This window comes from Gigantopelta aegis, chromosome 4 (assembly GCF_016097555.1).
Source record: "Gigantopelta aegis isolate Gae_Host chromosome 4, Gae_host_genome, whole genome shotgun sequence".
Lineage (NCBI taxonomy): Eukaryota > Metazoa > Mollusca > Gastropoda > Neomphalida > Peltospiridae > Gigantopelta > Gigantopelta aegis.
In genome coordinates this window covers 50194523-50215425 of record NC_054702.1, presented here as the reverse complement: position 1 = coordinate 50215425, position 20903 = coordinate 50194523, and the positions used below count along the sequence as shown (strand labels likewise).

The window sequence follows — 20903 nt, the reverse complement described above, 5'->3', positions numbered from 1 at the left end:
GGTCCTCCTCCTACCCCTCCTCCCCCTCCGTTTCCGTCAATGTGTGCATTAGCGAGACCACCCTGAAGGATCTCGCAGCTGGATGAAGAAACACAAGTGTTGTTTTTTGACGTGTTCGACGTCAACTCTGGAAACACACACTGATAGTCCGAGATGTACGAATCCTGCATGCAGGTCACCTGCAATATGCTGCCACCATTTGTGTCGATGGAGGCAGATTCCAAGATGTCATTAACAAGCTTTTCCAAGTCGCCTGTGCCAGCCAAGTTGGAGTTGACGTCAGAGTTGATGAGATCAAACGAATCTATAAAAAAGTATATTAGTGATTAGTTAATACAAATTGCTGAGTTCGGTACCGTATAGTGGTTAAGCCATCGGACATTAGGCTGGAAGGTACTGGGTTCGCCACCTAGACCGACTGTAACGACTCAGGGGGCAGGTGGGTAATCACTAACAACTAAACTCCTGTCCTGGAAAGACAGCTTATATAGCTGAGGTGTGTGCCCAGGACAACGTGCGTAAACCTTAATTGGATATAAGCACGAAAATAACACCCAACTGAATGAAATTGCCAAAAACACAATACCAAAATTGATAATTTGAGCAACAAGTTCAATGTTTGTGTAATTTAATGGTAAACATTCTTTAATAGACAAAAATATTTTAAACTGCCTAATAACTAGGATCTTTTACATAAAGGAGCTTGGGACTCCAGATATACTGAAAAGGAACCGTGTTAAAACACCCCAAGCGAAAACGGCAGTGACGTTGTTTTAGTGCAAACAATGTCCGAAACAAACAATTAATTAGTTTGTTTGTTTTTAAATTATTACCTGAATATTTTTTATTCTACAATTATCAAAACATGATAACAGTATAGGATTCCACCAAGACATTAAGAAATAGTCATTACTGTTTAAAAGGCGAAAGAGCCACATTACGTTGTCAAAGGAGTATGGATTCTTCACTAAAAGAAATTCAATTTGTAAAAATCCTCACCGATAAAATTGTATAGATCGTCTGGGTCTAAGGATTCCACTACATTGTCTTTCTGACACATGTCGATACCATCGTTGTTGAAGTTGAAAGCTGAGGCTATCCACGCCGCCTTTGGTGACGTCGCTATCAGCAGTGCTGGTTGTGAACATAGTCTGGGGTCGTTGATGCCCGGAAAGAGCGATAAGTCCAGATCATACTGGATGTTAGTGTCTATGAACAGCGATTCCATAGTTGATGTCAGTTGTGTGGTGAAGACTCTTCGTGTGGAACAGTCCTCGAATTAGGTCAGCTGTTTTATACTGGTCGTTTAATACTGGCCAGGTCACATGACTTTGAGTTTGTCACACGTCTTCCACTGGGCGTGTCTAAGTGAAGTAGTTTTTCGTACATACAATTTCGCCTTCTTGTTGATATTGAGAGAGAAAACCCGCTGTCTCCACTTCATGGGCTAATCTGTTCGATTAGCAGCAAAGGGTCTTTTATATGCACCATCCCACAGAGAGGATAGTAACTATCACGGCCTTTGTTACACCAGTTGTGGAGCATTAGTTGGAACCAGAATTAGCCCAATGGGCCCACCTACGAGAATCGATTCTAGATCGATAGCGCATCAGGCGAGTGCTGTACCACTGAGCTATAATCAAAGGAGAATATAATAGAACATGTGTAATTCGGATCCCAGTCGAGGCATGGGGTTTTTAATCCAGATACCGACTCCAAACCCTGAGTGAGTGCTTCGCAAGGCTCAAACCACTTGCACCGACCAGTGATCCATAACTGGTTCAACAAAGGCAATGGTTTGTGCTATCCTGCCTGTGGGAAGCGCAAACAAAAGATCCCTTGCTGCTAATCGGAAAGAGTAGCCCATGTAGTGGCGACAGCGGGTTTCCTCTCAAAATCTGTGTGGTCCTTAACCATATGTCTGACGCCATATAACCGTAAATAAAATGTGTTTCGTACGTCGTTAAATAAAACATTTCTTTCTTTCTTTCCATAGCTAAACTATGTGAAGACAATCAAATTCCTGTGATGCACCTTTTATACAAATCTGGAATATACTTCATACGGTACTTCTGTAAAGTCATGTCTCTTACTATGTATTTATAAAGATAAGAACATTTAGTCGATGTTTGTAACATGCTTGTAAGAGTTTGCTTGCACTAATCTATAATTCTCTGCCATAGCGTGGGTAAATAGAAGTTAGCATTTGCTAGTGAACCTGGTTTGACCACATAAAATCCTATGGAGCATAATTAATGTTTGATATGAGCTGTCCAATTATTATTCTTTTCACATTTAGACCCGAGTTCATCATAGGTAGTATGCAATATATAATTATTTGCATTAAAGTGCTGTTCCAGACATTACCTAACAATTCAAATTCTACAATTAAGTGCCTTCTTAATTCAGTGCAATGATATTTTACTCCGATATGTAAATCAATAATTACGAAAATGCCCCGTAAAAGTATTAAAAAATCACTCCCGTAGGAACATTTACATGTAAATAGCTGTGACGTCATGAAGGGAACTCGCTTCACAGAAACCTACCACAAGATGACTTCCAGCACAAGCGAAAGTGGGACCAACAGTGACTGCCAGGCTCAACTATCATGCAATTCTTCTTCTTTCGATAATGAATATAATATTGTAGAGATGACGACTGGACTAATATTTGTGCAACACAACAAATAATGCCGTATCAGTTTGAACCGTGAACGTCTTTCGAAGAACCACCGTCCTGACAGATGACGATGAAAATGGTCGTGGGAGACAGCTTACAACAAGTTTTATTATTGTTTTGTTCTTTAGCTTTTCGTGCTAATTATTTTGCTACACTATATGTTCTAGTACATGTGATGCAGTAGAAAAGACGATAAATAACACGTGATTTTAAGGAATAAACAAAAACGACTTATAGTCCGTCCAGTCCTGCAAACGGAACCATAAAAGAGGCTTAGTTTCTGAGTAGGTGGTCATAGTCCGGGATCCAAGGGATGGATGGACCTGACTCCGCACAACATACTTTTGCTTTGTTATTTATTTGTTAGAATAGACTTTCAGGGTAAACAATTGGGTGGTCTGCTTTGCTGGAAACATTGAAACAAAAAATATGACCATATACTCATGTATACTGCTTTCTGTTAAATCGCGGGCTCTATTGAATCGGGGCATTTGAGATTTCATCAATTGTTGTAGCAAGTAACCCACCTAGAGTTTAATTACTTTCCCAGTTGGACAATCAGAACTACAGACAACAACTAGCCATGAAAATTGAAGTATATCTATGTTGTTTTTAAATTTTATTTTCGCAATTAAATTTTATACATAAACCTAAATTGACTAAAAGCCCAACACCTGTATGTACATTAAAACTGTAGTTTTCGTATTTTATAACTATCAAACCCTAAACATATGCCAAACTGTTGTATGTATGTGCATATTTATATTTACATGCAAATGAGTAATGTCAGTAAGGGCTGTAAAATTAAAACCGTAAAATAAAAGGCAGATCAGTAATGAGCTTCACATCAAAATATGTCTATTAATACAGAATTAAATTTCAGTGTTTTATTCAAATAAATATTAGATGGTTATTTAGATTGTAAAATATAAATAATAATAAAAATCATCAAAGCTATGGAGAAACAAATGAAGTTTGTACCAACTTATCTTGGAGGTAGCATTTAAACACCTTGTAGCAGTCTGTAGACTGATAAATTTATAGGAATACCTACTAGAAGAGTTCCCTTTTTATCATCTGCTGTATAAGATATATTCAACTGTGCGAATGTCAGCTATTGTTTTAATTGTTATGATGTCGTTATGTTCCATACTTGAATATAGCTTATAAATGACGTGAAACAACAGAGTTGCCATTTTTCATTCAGTGCGCCGTCATCGGCCAATTCTCGGGATCTTTTTTTTTACCTTCTTGGTCCATTTACGAATTTAGAAAGTATTTTTAATTACTTGATAATAATGCATTTGCCAGTTAGTTTTAATATTAGTTCTCCAACGATAAACCGATGTACCGCAGTATTGCAAATCTATACGAACCGCGGTAGTTTCGCATATCGCAATTTTTATACGTTGTTGTTTGTTGTAATATGTTTTACCAGAAATATGCTGATGTCTTTGAATAAGCCTCTTCTTTTTTTTAGTAAATATAAGAACATAGCCCCCCCCCCCCCCATTCATAATAAATAACTACTATACCTTGAGAATCCAGGGGCGGGGCGTAGGTCAGTGGTACAGCGCTCGCCTGGTGCGCCATTGATCTAGAATCGATTCCCGTCGGTGGGCCCATTGGGCGATTTCTCGTTCCAGCCAGTGTTCCACAAATGGTGTAACAAAGGCCGTGGTACGTACCATCCTGTCTATGGGATGGTGCATATAAAAGATCCCTTGCTGCTAATCGAAAAGAATAGCCTATGAAGTGGCGACAGCGGGTTTCCTCCCTGAATATCTGTGTGGTTCTTAGCCATATATTTTAAAAATTAAATAACATCAAATGTATGGCACTAGTTTTGACAATTTTATAGCACACTTATTGAATATATAGTAATACAATTATTAAGAATCATGATCCAATGAAGTTCCATGCTACTGTGTATTATTATTATTATTATTATTATTATTATTATTGATTATTATTATTATTTGTGTGTGAGAGAGAGAAAACAAAATATGCAAGTTTGTACCACGCCCTATAGAGGCAGTTGGTTATATCACAGTTCAGTAGAAAATATGGGAATAAATAAATTAATTAAAGTTTGCCTGCCTCTCAAGAAAAACGGCAATACTAAGGTATTGAATTAACACATTATTTTGCGATCTTGGGTTTAAGCACTGTTCTTATTTTCTGTTACTGCACTTATTTAAGGTCCCATTTGGCCATTTCTCTTTCCAGCCAGTGCTCTACAACTGGTGTAACAAAGGCCGTGGTATGTACTATCCTCTCTGTGGGATAGTGCATACAAAAGATCCTTTGTTGCTAATCGAAAAGAGTAGCCCATGAAGTAGCGACACCGGGTTTCCTCTCTCAACCATGGTTGACGCCATACAATCGTAAATAAAATGTGTGGAGTGCGTCGTTAAATAAAACATTTCCTTCCTTCCTTCTTTGAAGTCATAAAAGGGTAGATTTTCTACCCTTACCAATAGTCACAAAGTTGAATGGCTTCTGCTTTAACGTACTGAAAGTTGACACAACTCCACACCACTTTATTATGCAAAAGCTGTCATTCCTGTTATTGGTAATGTTTCACAAGAATATTTTTGTAACATTTGTTATGAGTCCAAAAGATAGGAATTTAAAAGTATTATTTGAAATGTGGAAACTGGTACAGCAAAGTTTACTGTTCATGGAAACTTCCCAGCAAGCTTATCAGTATTGGTAATAGTTATTTATTCACTGTTGTCTAACACATTTCCTTAGGTAACCAGTGAGAAGACAAACAATGATACATTTCACATTAGCCTGTGTTCACGCATAGGCTCGCAAACCTTAGCTTATCTTGCATCGATAGTACTTGAACATCTTGCAGTGATCAGACTCCTTCGGCATCACTGTTGTCACATGCTCTCCAGGGTAAACATTTCTGCCAAAGTCTTAAATATGTGATAGCAATTAGCTATGAACCTGGTTAAAACTACCAGTTACAAACGTTGGAGCACATCTCATTAAAATACAGTCGCGGCAAAAGAAGGCAAAGTAAATTTTTCTTGGTGATAAAATAATACATTGAGGTTGTCATCAGTCATCTCGTCCATAAGTCACTTGAACAGGTGTCTTTTAGCCAAGAATCATTTCATCAAACGAGATTAAGGATAGATTGCCAGTGTTTGCAACTATAGCCGTATACGCCACCTGTAGAAAGAGGTCATAGTATCACACCAGTTAGGATGTATTGAGAAGATATGGCACACTTGTTATTCTTTACTGCATACTGTCATAGCTATGGACTATTTATTTGGACATAGTATTCACAATTTGCAAAACAGGATGACACCGACTGCTGCTATGACCAGCATCTTGGAGTATACATGTGAATAACTGTGGAGCTGGAGTTGGCGGTGACTGAGCTGGCTTGGAGTAGGGGGTATATAACACAATTCTTCATTACGAGTCGCACAATTCACCGATCGTCGTGCCCTTAGCCGAATTGAATGCTGACGTCATCTTGGGGCACATTGAAAAAGTCTTGCAGTTACGAAGACTTGCCTTTGGATGTATCCTTCAGCATTCAGATCGGCACCATTCGAGTTCCGAAAGGAGGACGATCCATTACAACCCTGACGGATCTCACTGGACCCAACAACTCCATTCATATAAACACGAAGGTTTGACAGTGTCAGCACACCACCATCACTGACGCAGGTCTACCCCCACAATAGTCTTGTCCACACTCAAATACACGTTGGCTCCAACATAACTGAACAGCTTGCCCTCAAGTCTTTGTTTTAAAGCTGATATCGTTTCGTCTATTTGTCTCGTGCGCGTACACAGTTTTCCAATGTCACTGTAAAATTTCCTGATATGAATGGCAATGTCCCCTTTCCACAGTTTGGCCACAACGTTGACATTGCTTCCAAGTTCTAACTGCCATCTGGTTTCAGCAGTCGTTCCACTTGTCGAGCAGGCCATATCTGGAGTCAAATGGATCTGGTGTGTAGAATAAGCGAATGACGATACTAACAAAATACCCCCTTTTTATACCCTGAAGACAGTCTTAAGTAGGTCGAGGCCGGGTCAGTAGGTCGAGGCTGGGTCACTGCCCCCCTCCCGTGTCTAAGTAGGTCAAGGTCACAAACGTAAGTCAAGGTCACGAAAAGTAGGTCATGGGGTTTAACAGGCTCTTATACTACTAATAAAAAAAAATCCCCCAAAAATCTTATTATTATGATCTCAGTATCTTATCATTCCAGGGAACATTTTGTTTTCATAATGTTGATTATCATTAGTGATATTTCTAGTCAATTGAAAGTTGATTAGCAATTACTGTTTAATGTTTTAAAATTGTGTAGCGATCTCTGATACTTGCTAGCAAATCACAACGCCATACTAAACAGTATGTTACCTGCATTCTCTTTTCCTCTTCTCTCTCACTGTTTTACTTTCTTATTTTATTTTTCAAAAAGCTAAACATATCTTTATGAATGCTTTGATTCTGTTATATATTTGTTTAATTTAATATATTTGATGTAATTAAAAGCATATTGTAAGGCAGTCATCCATGGCTCCCCAAGCCTGACATTGTCATTGATCTGGGGATAATAAAATGTATATTTAAAAATATGTTATGTATATTAACATTATTGGCATAAACAAAGTGATATTAAAACTTTCAGGCAGTCTGCTTCAAATTTTATTGCTGAGGTGTGTGGACATAATGTAACATATTATCTCGGATTTTTTGCCAGTTTTTGTTTATTTTGTGGAAAGTTTTTTTTTTAATATTAAGATAATGAGAATTATAGGCAGAGGGTGATGTATGAAAAAGATGAATGTAATGGAAACTAGACCTATAATTATGAGGGTGTATAGAACCTGACGTTAAACAAAAATAACATAATTATTTGCTCAGCAAAAAAAAAAATTCAAAACATTTATTCTAAATCTTGTGACCCAGACCTCCGGCTATCAGTACAACTGGGACGGCAGGAGGAAAAAACACGGCATCCGGAAATTAATTTTGCTTTGAAAGGAAAGTCTCGACTAAAAATTAAAATGTGTTGTTGACTTTCGTATATGGGACGTGTGGTGATTTTTATTAATTCATTAACAGCGAAAATTATTGCCGAATGGATTAGTACTTTTTTTTTTGTGGAATTCGCAATAACAGGTGAGAAAATCGACCGCGACCATACGGTCCATAGCCATCCACTTTTGACATAGATTACTTTGTCTTTGTAAAAGCTATAGAACAATGATATAAATATAAAATAGGCAAATCATTATAAAAATAAATATAAAACATTAAATAAAGCTTTACAAAGACACGCTATTTAACTTTCAATTTTGTCAGTAGCAGATAATTCATTAATTTGAAAAGATCAATTTTTAAATTTCAAAATCTCTCTCCAAGTTTTAGAACTATTCAATCAAAACTCTAGACAATTTTTTTTATTTTTTATTTTAAACACATTTAATAAAAAAAAAATCAAAATGTTTTAAAATACCTGTTAGTTTGTGAAGAATTACCCCTGAGAACCAGATATGTTCGGGTACCTTTAAAGATATTGTAACGTTTTCCTTTGGAAAATATATCTTTATCACTGTTCCAGTTTTGGATGTACTGGTCATGCTGTCTTAATTGTATTTGTTCTATTAATATTTTAGTGGATTAGAAATTCCGGTACATCCATGTATCTGACATGCGAAGATTATAAAGTATAGCTTTGATATTATTAATCCATTTATAACTATGTCCATTCAAGAACTGATAACGCAACATTAATTCGTGTAGTAAGAATGAAATCTTTCTTTGTTTTCCCGTTACAATTCTAGCCCAGAAGCTAATTATTTTTTGTTATATAATGAATGTGAGTGGATTTCATTCGAACTCGCCATGTAACATGAATAACTGTGTGCTCTTTTTTAAATGTAGTATGCGTCTCATGAAGTTTACATGTATCGTTTCAATTATATTGGTATTTTCATATCCCCATATTTCACAACCATATAGAAGGATTGGGGTTACTATAGAGTAGAATAATTTTAATTTACATTCGATTGTTAGGTTGTTATCTTTAGATTTAGATAAAATTAAATACATAGCTTTTGTTGCTCGTTGTGTTAGCAGTTTTTTGGTTGTGCGGTTGTGTTGAATTTATTAAGTTTGCTTAGCGTTAGTCCCAAATATGTGTACTCCTTTATATTATCAATTACCCTATTTTCAAGCGTAAATATGTTCTTTAAATCCTTTGTATTAGCATTAAATATTAATACTTTAGTTTTGTCGATGTTTACTTTTGAGTTTCTAGGTATTACAATATTCGAAAATAATGTATGTTGTAGGTCAGATGCTGAGGAAGCTAGTAAGGCAGTACCAATCAAAACTCTTGACCATAGACACATTAAAAAAAAAAATTAAAACATATTTAATAAAATAATTCAAAATGTTTCAAAACATTTGTGAAGAATTACCCCTACTTATTTTGATATATACTACTCAAATGAATTTAAGGGTCAGACGATATTTTCGACATTATTTTCTGAATGTCAATTATATTAGCTAGACCATAATGTCACGCATGGTATTGTTCCATTTTGATGAAAGTGGGTCTAAGCAACCCATAAATGAATTAAAATCCACTGTCATTGACACTGTCGACTAGTTCTAATAGCGAAAACATGCTTACATTTGCATGCTTAAATTAGGGCGAAAGAGAAAGGTCTGCTAAGTGCCCATAACTTGCTTTTTCACAAAGCGCTTCATTTGCACGCTTTGCACGTGTATTCCATGTTACCAATGCTGTTTTTTCCGTATAATTGGAGCTTGCGTTCGTGTACGGTGCACACTCCAAATTCGACAATGGTACGACTTCAACTGACTATCGAAGATCGAGGAAGGGCTATTGCTTGGCTTCAGGATGGCAATACGCAAAGAAATGTTGCTCTGAGACTTGGTGTCAGTCAGAGTGTCGTTGACCGACTGTGGCAACGGTACCAAGCAACGAATTCTGTTCGAAATCGTCCACGTTCGGGAAGACCCCGAAGCACTACAAATAGAGAGGGCCGCTACATCACCAATACGGCTCTACGTCAACGCACAACCGCTGCACGCCGATTACGTGACAATCTGCGGACTGTGACTGGAACTCGAGTGTCTGATCAAACCATACGCAATCGTCTGAGAGCCAGTAATCTACGCTGCCGTCGCCAGGCTGTTCGACCGCCACTCCTACCACGTCACAGAACGGCCAGACGTCACTGGTGCACGCTTCATCTGCGGTGGCAACGTGTTCATTGGGGTCGAGTGATGTTCACTGATGAGTCCAGGTTTATTCTCCAGTTCAACGAAGGTCGGGTTCGTGTCTACAGACGTCCTGGGGAGCGCTTCGCTGACGTTAACGTTAGACAACGTCACCGGTTCGGTGGTGGCAGCGTCATGGTGTGGGGCGGCATCTCTATCCACCACAGGACCCGCTCTATGTGGTGGATGGCAATCTGAATGGAATCCGCTATCTGAATGAGATTATCCGGCCGTTGGTTCTCCCAGGCCTTCAGCAGATTGGCGGCGGGGCAGTTCTGCAGGATGACAATGCCAGACCCCACCGCGCCAGGGTGGTAACGGACTTTCTCAGACAACAAGGTATCGCCAGGATGGATTGGCCAGCATATTCGCCTGACTTGGCCCCAATAGAGGACGCCTGGGACGAATTAGGCAGGAGAGTTCGGGATAACCATGCCCCTCCGGCCAACCTTCATGATCTGGGTCAACTTCTTATGGCAGAGTGGCAGGCCATTCCCCAATAGTTCTTCAGACGTCTGATCAACAGCATGAGGCAACGATGTGTCGAGTGTATTCGCGCCAGGGGTGGATTCACACACTATTAAACGAATGTTCTAATGTGTAAAATCCATGTTTGACAACCTTCAACTTTGACAGCATGTCATGTGACTTTCTTGTATACAGTGACGTTTATTTGTGTTTTTTTGTAAATATGGAACAATAAATAAAAAAATTGGTGTAGTTTACATCATCAATCTAATACACTCTGAAACTTATTTGATTATAAATTGTTGACCCTTAAATTCTTTTGAGTATATAATGTTCAAAATATATAGGGGGATATTCAAATATAACACTATGTAACAAAGATTTATTAATTTTTATTGCAATATTAATTAATGGTAAAACACAAGCACTCATGTGACAAGTGATTAGCATTAAAGATTATAGCCAGGATAGTGATGTAGGTCTGGAAGAGACACAGATAGGCAACAGGGGTGGTGCTCGTCAAGTTGACGTTTTCAATATTTGCACTAGTAACGGGTAAAAAACCCGCGGTTCGCCAAGCACGCATGAAACCGACGTTGTATGCTCCTGATTAAACGTACAATAACATTCTGGGGGATCGTGTCCCATTCCTGTTGGAGAGTGACTCCTAATTCAGCCAAGTTGGTTGGCTGACACTGACGTTCTCGGAGACGTCGTCCGATGATGTCCCACATGTGCTCATTGGGTGAAAGGCCTGGGCTTAGGGCTGGCCACGGTAGTGTGGTGATGTTCTGTTGCTGCAGATACGCACTGACCAGTAGACTCCGGTCAACTGGTGTTGTCCTGAAAAACAAAATGGCGTCCAGCCTGATGTGCGAAGGGCACAACGATCGGTGCAAGGCTGTTGTTACGGTACTACTGCCCATTCACCCTCCCATGAACAATATGCAGCTGGGTTCTGGCAGTCATGGTGATGCCACCCCATACCATAATGGACCCTCCTCCAAATCGGTCATGAGGACGAACGTTGACGTTGACGTAGCGTTCATTGGGACAACGCCAGACACGCTGTCGTCGATCATGGAAGTCTAGTGTGAATCTGGACTCGTCTTAAAACATTACTTGTGTCAAACGCTTGTTAGCCCAATTTCTTACATACCCGTTGGTGACAACACCATGTGTTATTTTTGATAATACATATTTGTTTACGTACGTGTGTTAACAATTTCAAGACATACGACTGGCTGCTCCTAGGTGATGACCAGGGCCCCGTTCCACAAAGCGATCTTAGCCCTAAGATCACCTTAAGTGCATAGCTACCTTATGCACTAAGGTGATCTTAGTGCTAAGATCGCTTCGTGGAACGGGGCCCTGGTCACCAATGCCATACGTCCAGTAAACATCGATCATACTGTGACGTATAGTTAACCTGGCAATTACGTGTCTGTGACGCGTAAAGCAGATACGAGTGCAAAGGGTTGTAAATATCTTTTAGTGGATAAAGATGTTAAACTTTGCTTAAAACCTGGTTTTTTGAGGATATGTAAAAAATTGAATAATACATTCGTGTCCGTTAGATACCATTTATCTCGCAATTCGTTCAAAAACGTATCAAACTCGTTTTCGCTCGTTAGATACATTTTAAAACAACTCGTTGTCAGATAAATAGTATCTAACGGCCACTCATGTATAATTCTCTATGTCTACGGTATGTTCACCACTGATGTCTGCTAGCAATATGGCTCGCAGTCAAATGTGGGGTAAGCTAGTCATATACATGTATGTGTATATGTATGTGTGTTTGTGTGTGTGTGTTTGTGTGTATATATATATATATATGTGTGTGTGTGTGTGTGTGTGTGTTTGAACTATCCAATCAAAACTTTAATAACAATTGACAAATTCAAAATATCTCTAGGCTTATTGGATATTTAGTTTGTGAAGACAGCACCAAAGAATCATAGCACCAAGTTTCAAACCTATCTGATCAATATTCTTGAAGATAGACTAAAAGATATATAAACATTTAACAAAAACTCGAAATTTCAAACATATTTCTTCATTAGTTTGTAGAGGGTGTCCCAGAGGATCATTGTAATAAGTTTCAGAGGAATTCAATCACAATTGTAGACAAACCGACTTCAAAAGAAAAATTCACAGACAGACGGAAAGGCAAATCGGTATTAGAATAGCTTTGCTGACGAATATCACAGCAGAGCTAAAAATATATTTATTATTCATAATCGCCTAATAAGATGACAATATGTTGTTTTAATTAAGAGTTCGTACTGTTTGGATTTCTTATGATATAAATATATTTATTATCCATAATAGCCTAATAAGATAACACTATGTTGTTTTAATTAAGAGTTCGTAGTGTTTGGATTTCTTGTGATATAAATATATTTATTATCCATAATCGCCTAATAAGATGACACTATGTTGTTTTAATTAAGAGTTCGTACTGTTTGGATTTCTTGTGATATAAATATATTTTAAGAGGCAAAGCACGTACATTGTGACGAGGCAGGATGTTAAAGTGCTTGTCTGATGCACGGTGGGTCTAGGATCAATCCTTGTCGGGTGAGCCCCTTGATGTATTTCTCATTCCAGCCAGTGGGCCACAATTGGTGGAACAAAAGCTGTGGTGTGTACCAAATCCATTTAATATCTTTATCTTGTATATTTGTGGCTACAGTTTTGTAACGGTAGCAGTTTTTTAATTTTCATTTTGTAATCCAATAAATACTTCATGCACACACTATGGCCTTTGATGTATCTATTGTAAAACACTGGTTGGAATTAAAATTTTGAAAAGGTTAGTCAGCTTTAAACAAAATTGAAAAAAGTACACTCTAATATATTCATTTTATTTCAAGTACTGCAATATATACAACTAAAAATGTGCACTGGTCTCCACTGACAAGCACGAATACAACATGAAATACATTATGCATTGCTGGGTTGCAAAAAACTTGTAGAACAATTAATTATGCAAGGCAAGTAGCAACCTGGTAAATACTGAACTAATATATTCTAAATAATGTAAGCGAAAATCAGCACAAATTTAAACAAAATATCTCATCTGTACAAATGCGTACCTTAAATAATAATGGTAAAAATGAAATAGCTTGCAAAATCAGGTCAGTGTGCTGAAATGGATTGCTAAAAGTATAAAAATATGGTATGGTACTATGATGCTAGTGTTAATGTTTACATACAGGTTACCACAAACAATGGATATTCTATAACTTAAGTCCCTGAAGTTATACATTGAACCAGAAACCAATGGGACCAAACATTGAAAGTTTATTTTGTTTTATTTAATGACACCACTAGAGCACATTGATTTATTAATCATCAGCTACTGGATGTCAAACATTTGGCAATTCTGATATCCAGTCTTAGAAGAAACCTGCTACATTTTTCCATTAGAAGCAAGGGATCTGTTATATGCACTTTCCCCAGACAGGACAGCACATTCCATAACCTTTGATATACCAGTCGTGGGGCACTGGTTGAGAAAAGAAAACAAAAAAACTGTCAGAGAACGAGTCCATTGAGGCGGTTTGATCCTGCGACTCCAGCACCTCGGTCCAGTGCTCTAGTAAAAAGTCCTCTTTAAGGAGTATCTGGTTTCAAGAGTTTATGTTCTATACTGATGTTTACATTGGGTTTGTTTCTTAGGGATTTTATTTGTATTACTAAAACATTCATATAAACTCTAATATACTTTGTTATTCATTCACATCACTGTTCTCAGTGCTATAACATTTGTGAAACCAACACTGATCAAATCCTAAGAGGTGGTTGTTGTTTTTTAATTAGTTGGTGTTGGTGAGAACAAAGTATGAAATATGTTCTGGACTCTTATTGTCATAGCAACCTGAATGATCACTCTCAACTTGTTTTGATGCTTGGATTATTTATCACTTGGTTCAGTCTGGCACTCAGGTTATATATTATATAAAAGTTGAACTGTCTGTGGAATATAATGTGGTGTAATGGGTATAATGAATAATGCAGTTCTTTATCATATAAATTAAATTATTTACATAACAGAACCAATATAATTATTTTTGCACAGATGTGTAACATACATGTAAATAGGAACAATGGGTTTGGTTGCTAAACATACACATAATAATAATATACAAGTTCACACTGTCATCAGACGTGACAGTATATCAAAGCACTATACAAGTTAGGCAATCTGGGACTTTTATCATGTTATAATATATATTATACATACACCGAGTCGGCATGGATTATCACAAATGAGCAGAACTAACATAGGATCAACATTTGAACATAGCACCAACATAATAAAAAGACATTAAATATGACCACACAAACACAGTATTCACAAGATATAGCAAGCTATCAGATTTGAATAAAAAAATTTAACAATATGCCATTAGAATCACACAGCTGACTAATATAATATATGCAATCTGTTAGTATGGATAACATTTTAAATATGAAGTATACATATAGCACTGAATTATTTCTTAGATTTTGTTCCATTTGATTCATATTTGTATTGTTGGTAAATAATATATTGTGTACTAAATAATACAGTTAAACAGCATGTGAAAGCCACAAAGGGCTTATGAGCTTTGATGAGCAGGTGTCATTTGTATAAGGGTAAAAACTGAAGTATTTGAATGTATCAGCCTCAATGGTGTAGTGGTTAAGCCATGGGACCAAAGGCTGGTGGGTTCCACCTGAGGCAATGGGGGATTTTCCATTTCAGTACCGGCTCCAGCCCACATGAGTGTACCCCTAAGACTCATTGAAGAGGTGTAAGGCCTAAGACACTGAGCTTCAATCACTTTATGGGTGTCTCCCCCTGAGTGTATGACCCCACTTGGAGGATTATTACTCAGCAGACACTGTAGATTCGGTGTATCCAGGCTGTGGGTGATACTGAGCTAGCTTAACTGACAGTATAGTGTTTGCAGCATGGCCCTATCAATCAATCTCATATCAAAATGCAAATACTGCAAGCAGCACCATTCATCTCATTATTGTAAATCATAAAATATTAGCCATCTTAAAATGTAGCAACATCCAAATAAGTGATATCAACTACAGAGCTTAGTGAGGTCATTACAATTGTAGGATCAGCTGAAGTAATCAACTCTTGATGTTATGCAGCTTACAGACACCTTGAATTTAGTACAAAATTGTAATAATGTGCATGCTAAGTAAATACTGTCGTTTGCTATGCTTTTGGTTAAATCAATAGCATGTAACCACTGTTGTGCCAGTTAATCACAGACAAAACAATCGCACAAAAGCTTTTTATTAGCATCTTGTATGACCTCACTAAATTCGCTAACATTTTATGCTCGCTAACATTTCCTGATTTACAGTATCATCCATCATATATGCTTGTGATGTCCAAAAACTGTTTGTCTCGGTTGTAAATGTTGGTGGTGTTTTTAATAAATAGAAAGAGAGAGATAAAACGGGTAGTATCTGAATGCAGAAAATGAATATCTGAAGTACCTCATGTCATGTGAAGACTGGTGGTGGTTGTACAATGCCCCTATCATTTCAGTTTCAGTTATGTAATTTTAATTGTTAAAAGAACTATGTTAGCCAGAAATATATAAAAAGTCAGGAGTGGTCCCTTGTATTTCATATTCTAATGTTACTCATGTATTTAAAAGTCAATGCACCAAGGTGGAAACTGAAGCAAATACATGTACATGTATGTTATTTATGTTTTAAAAATTCTATTAAATAGTGAAAACAAAAACATGGAAATCAATGAAAATTATCATGCACTTTTTTTCTCGTTTGAACAGGCAACATTATTATTAAATATTTCACTAAAATTGTCATGTAATATTAAAATACAATTAAGTTTCCGGGTAGTTACTGCCAACATTTGTTCAGAAAAACACGGAGAAACTTATATAATCAATATTTGTAAAAAGGCTATATTAAATTAAATTAAATTCTTCCTCATTTGGTATTTTATGTTATAAAGCTATTAAAGGATGATAATAAATTAATAGTCCCAATAACAATTAACTTGTCCTACATTATATAATGTTTTGCTGAACTAGAATGTCATAACATGCTGAATAATGAAATCAATCCACATACTGTAAATAGTTTTATTTATAGTATATATTTTCCTTGGTATTGGTAGCTTAAAATGTTCAAAACAATTTAAGTTTCTTTATATTTAATAACTGTTTATCATGCTCCAGTATCTCATTAATAAGCACTTGGTAAATGAAACTGGTATTGAGAATAAAATGTCCCATACTATTTTTGTCTATTAATGAAGGCTGAGATTAATGGAGTTTAGATTTTCAGGTGATTATTTCCCTGTAAATTGCTATAATAAAGGCCATTTTGTAGTACTAAGGTGTATAAAGTTATGTTCAGTACACAACATTAATGCTGTACCTATGTAAATGGACACCTGTCCATAAAACCATATTTAGTAGGACCTTTGGATGGCTTTTACCAACTGGTTTGACTGATATATCTGTATTATACATACATATAGGTTGCAGTCTCTATATGCTAGTGCCTGTTATTCTTATGTGACTCTTTATTCCTAGCAAAGGAAATATAAGTTACTTAATAAATATAGAAGAGTACAGCTTGTCATATATATCTAATTCTAAAATATTGCTAAGAAAGTGTTATTTGCAAAACACTAACTGACCTGAATGTACACACCAGTGGTAAGTAAGTGGTAAGAGAAACTGAAAGGTGTGTAACCTGCACATAACACACACTACATCAATGAGAACCTACTGAGCACTGACACATATATATACACCAAAGAGAAGAGAATATATACCAAAGAGAAGAGAACATAGACCAAATAGAAGAGAACATAGACCAAAAAGAAGAGAACATAGACCAAACAGAAGAGAACATAGACCAAACAGACCAAATAGAAGAGAACATAGACCAAACAGAAGAGAACATAGATCAAATAGAAGAGAACAGACCAAACAGGAGAATATAGACCAAACAGAAGAGAATATAGATCAAATAGAAGAGAACATAGACAAAAGAGAAGAGAATATATACCAAACAGAAGAGAATATAGATCAAATAGAAGAGAACATAGACAAAAGAGAAGAGAATATAGACCAAACAGAAGAGAATATAGATCAAATAGAAGAGAACATACACAAAAGAGAAGAGAATATAGACCAAACAGAAGCGATTATAGACCAATGCAACCCAGCACTGTTTGACAGGATAGCTTGATTATCACTTTACAATTACATACTTTGTATGCAAATACTAAAATACTGTGCAGTAATTATACATATAAATGATTCTGTAAAACTTGAAGCATATAAACATTTTCTTCCTGCTACAGGGATAACAAGTGGATTTCAGAAATGAATTATTAGCAGTCAGCACAATAATCTTTGGCAAATATACAGCTGATTTAGAATAAATATGAACTTGAAAATACATCCTGACATAGGAACACACACTACATGTACTATATATATTGCTGTGTAACTCTGGTAACAGAACCATTGGTTTAATGTGGTGAAAAATAAAAAATACTGTTGACAGTCCATCTCGTTAGTTACATTCTAGCATCAGACATCACATATTAAAAAACAAAAACAAAAAACCAGCCTCCAAAATATTAAGAGACCTAAAATATTGGTATAAACTCCTCTGAATATTGGCCTTGGTGAGAGATTCCAACACAGTGGAACTCCATAATAGTTTGCCCTTACACACAAATATACACACCCCACCCACCCACCCACTGGCCCAAATGTAATGAGATTCCTTGTTTGAAAAGGCCACACAGTACCTCCCAAGTCTTAGACTGATATGAATCACAGATAACAGACAGATTGCCCTCTCTAGACTAGGTCCCTGACAGCACTAGGAGGAGGAGATAACTCCTGCCCCTGTCCTAGTCAGAAGGCTGGCATAGAGTCATGGAGCATCCTCAGTGACACGACGATGTCGCTGAATGTGGGGCGGTCCTGGGGCAACTCGGCCGTGCACCGCCGTATCAAGTCCACGATTTCGTACGGACACTGCTCAGAGCACTCCAAACACACCTCTCCTGCCTTGAGCTCCTTCAGCAGCTCCTCGTCACTCTTAAGTCTGAAAGGCAGGTCGGCCAGATGGAAGACCTCCCACACATACACCCCATACGCCCACACGTCGGACTTGGTGCAGTAGCCGTCCTGCTGGAGGGCCTCGGGGGCCAACCAGCGCAGGGGCACGAGGCTTCCGCCATGGGGGTAGTACTCGCTTGCATACACGTCCATGCTCAGTGATAGGCTCGAGATTTTTAGATCGAGACGTGACGTCAACAGAATGTTTCTTGCAGCGAGGTCACGGTGAACAAATCGGTGCATGGACATGTGCTCCATCCCCATCGAGACCTGGTGACACATTCGAACCTTCTGACTGGTCGTCAGAGCCGGGACTCGGGCAATCCTTTGACCATTGTCACCTCGGGTAGCCAGCAGAAACTGCTTCACGTCACCCTATCAAAAGAAATATTCAGTATTACAGTACAATGGAAACACAAACATTTACAGAAGTCTTGAAACTAATTTTTGAAATATATATATATCTCAGTAGACATTTCTTGAAACTCAAACAATTAAACCTCCATATACAATGGTTACTGTAAAATAAAGTTATAATAATCTTACAACTTGGAACAGTATCAGAATGCCTATATGTATATAATGAGGATTAATAGATTTATTATTACCCTCCCATAAGGTGAACAGTTATAATATTCTTGAGAGAGGGCCTAGCAAGTTGGCAAACTTGTGCTCAATCCTTTTGTTTATTTATGCACTAAAACATGTTTCAAACATTCCTGAAGGTGAAATAATAAAACCCCAGTGTCCAGACATGACTGCTTAATATTGCCCTGTCAAATGAGATAAATTATGCTTGAAATACAATCAGTCAGCTAACAGATACCATAAGGTAAGTTTGGTTTGTTATGATGTTAGTGCTTCTGATACTGGTACTCTAATTCAGAATTTTAAAAAATCATCACAACCCCCCCCCCCCCCATAAAGTAGTTTTTCAGACTGTGAAAGAGAAGAGAGATACATATGTACCCATAAATGTGCACAATGACACAAAGTTGTCCAAAAACCAAACGTTGATATCTAGTGCCATTGTTCCACATCTGCTTTTGCATGTTGGGGCTGTTCAACATTTACATAATGCTCTAAGGGTTACAGAAATCATGGAATAAATAATAAATGAATATTCTATGACTTTTTATAGATATTTTGGTACACAATAGAATTATGGATAACTAGAAACCTCATTCTAAGATAACAACTGTTGCAAGCACCTAGTCTAGAATTGAAAAATTAGGAAAAGTGACTTCTCCCTTCCCAGAGAAAGAGGAGACATTTTATAAAAATAGGCAAAATTAACATTTATCCAGGGCTTCTAGGATTTGTTTTTTTAATCCACTAGCCATGGAATCAGTGATTTTTTAAATTTATTAGTCACGATTAAAAATTAACTTTCCCTACTTTTCATTAAGTTAATATAATTTTGCTAAATAATAATAATAATAATCAGATATGTTACTTAAAGAGGGAGATAGAGCTTAAAAACACCAACATTGGGGGTTGGGGTGGGGACAGGATATTCATATTTACAAAACAGACTTAACTGCAACATTTGACTCTTTTTTTCTTCTTCTTTTTTTTTACTAGCTTAACATTGAATATCACTAGCCATGGAAGTTGGGCTACCATAATCTTGAAGCCCTGATTTTTCAGTAAATTTCATGTTTTGTCATGTTCTTTGTTCATTTGGAAAAGTTTTGAAAAATATACTTAATTCTAATTGTCCTACTTCATTATCAAATACTACTTCCAGTAATAAAATTTAAGCAAAATACATGTAATTGAACATTTTCATTAAAAACATTATAGTAAGTAACAGATAATTAATGTGTCATTGTGTTGAAATAACAGTGATAATTAGTATTTTCTGGCATGGTCGAAATGAATATAAAAGTTTGTTTTGTTTAACAACATCACTAGATTAATTAATCATCGGTTATTGGATGTCAAACATTTGATAATTCATTTTTTCTAATGCAGCAAGGATCTTTTATATGCACTTTCCCAGACAGGAAAGCACATACCACAGCCTTGTCCAGTTGTGGTACACTGGTTGGAACGAGAAAAAATCCAATCAGCTGAATGGATCCACTGAGGTGGTTCGATCCTGCGACGCAAGCACGTCAAGTGAGCATTCAACCAACCTAGCTAAATCCTGCCCTGAAATGAATATGGCCATGAACTAAACAATGCTTGATCGGTCACTGCAAAGGATGCGACATGTAATGATGTACATTCTGGTGCCAAGGTAAAACAAAAGATCAACAAGGTGTTATGTGAGCTACAAGACTAGACAAGTCAGTGTCTCAGTCTGTCATGTG

The 20903-nt window shown here is 37.0% G+C and overlaps 1 protein-coding gene across 2 annotated transcripts in view; it reads right to left on the bottom strand.

Annotated features, from left to right (window-relative positions):
• Positions 1–18231: 18231 nt before the first annotated feature.
• LOC121370666 (inactive tyrosine-protein kinase 7-like) overlaps positions 18232–20903 on the bottom strand; it is a 146416-nt gene continuing 143744 nt past the window's right edge. For both annotated transcript variants that reach the window (XM_041496053.1, XM_041496055.1), the window contains exon 17: positions 18232–18960. In XM_041496053.1, coding sequence (XP_041351987.1) covers positions 18379–18960 — 582 coding nt within the window. In that variant the 3' untranslated portion in view covers positions 18232–18378. The remainder of the gene's footprint in view (positions 18961–20903) is intronic.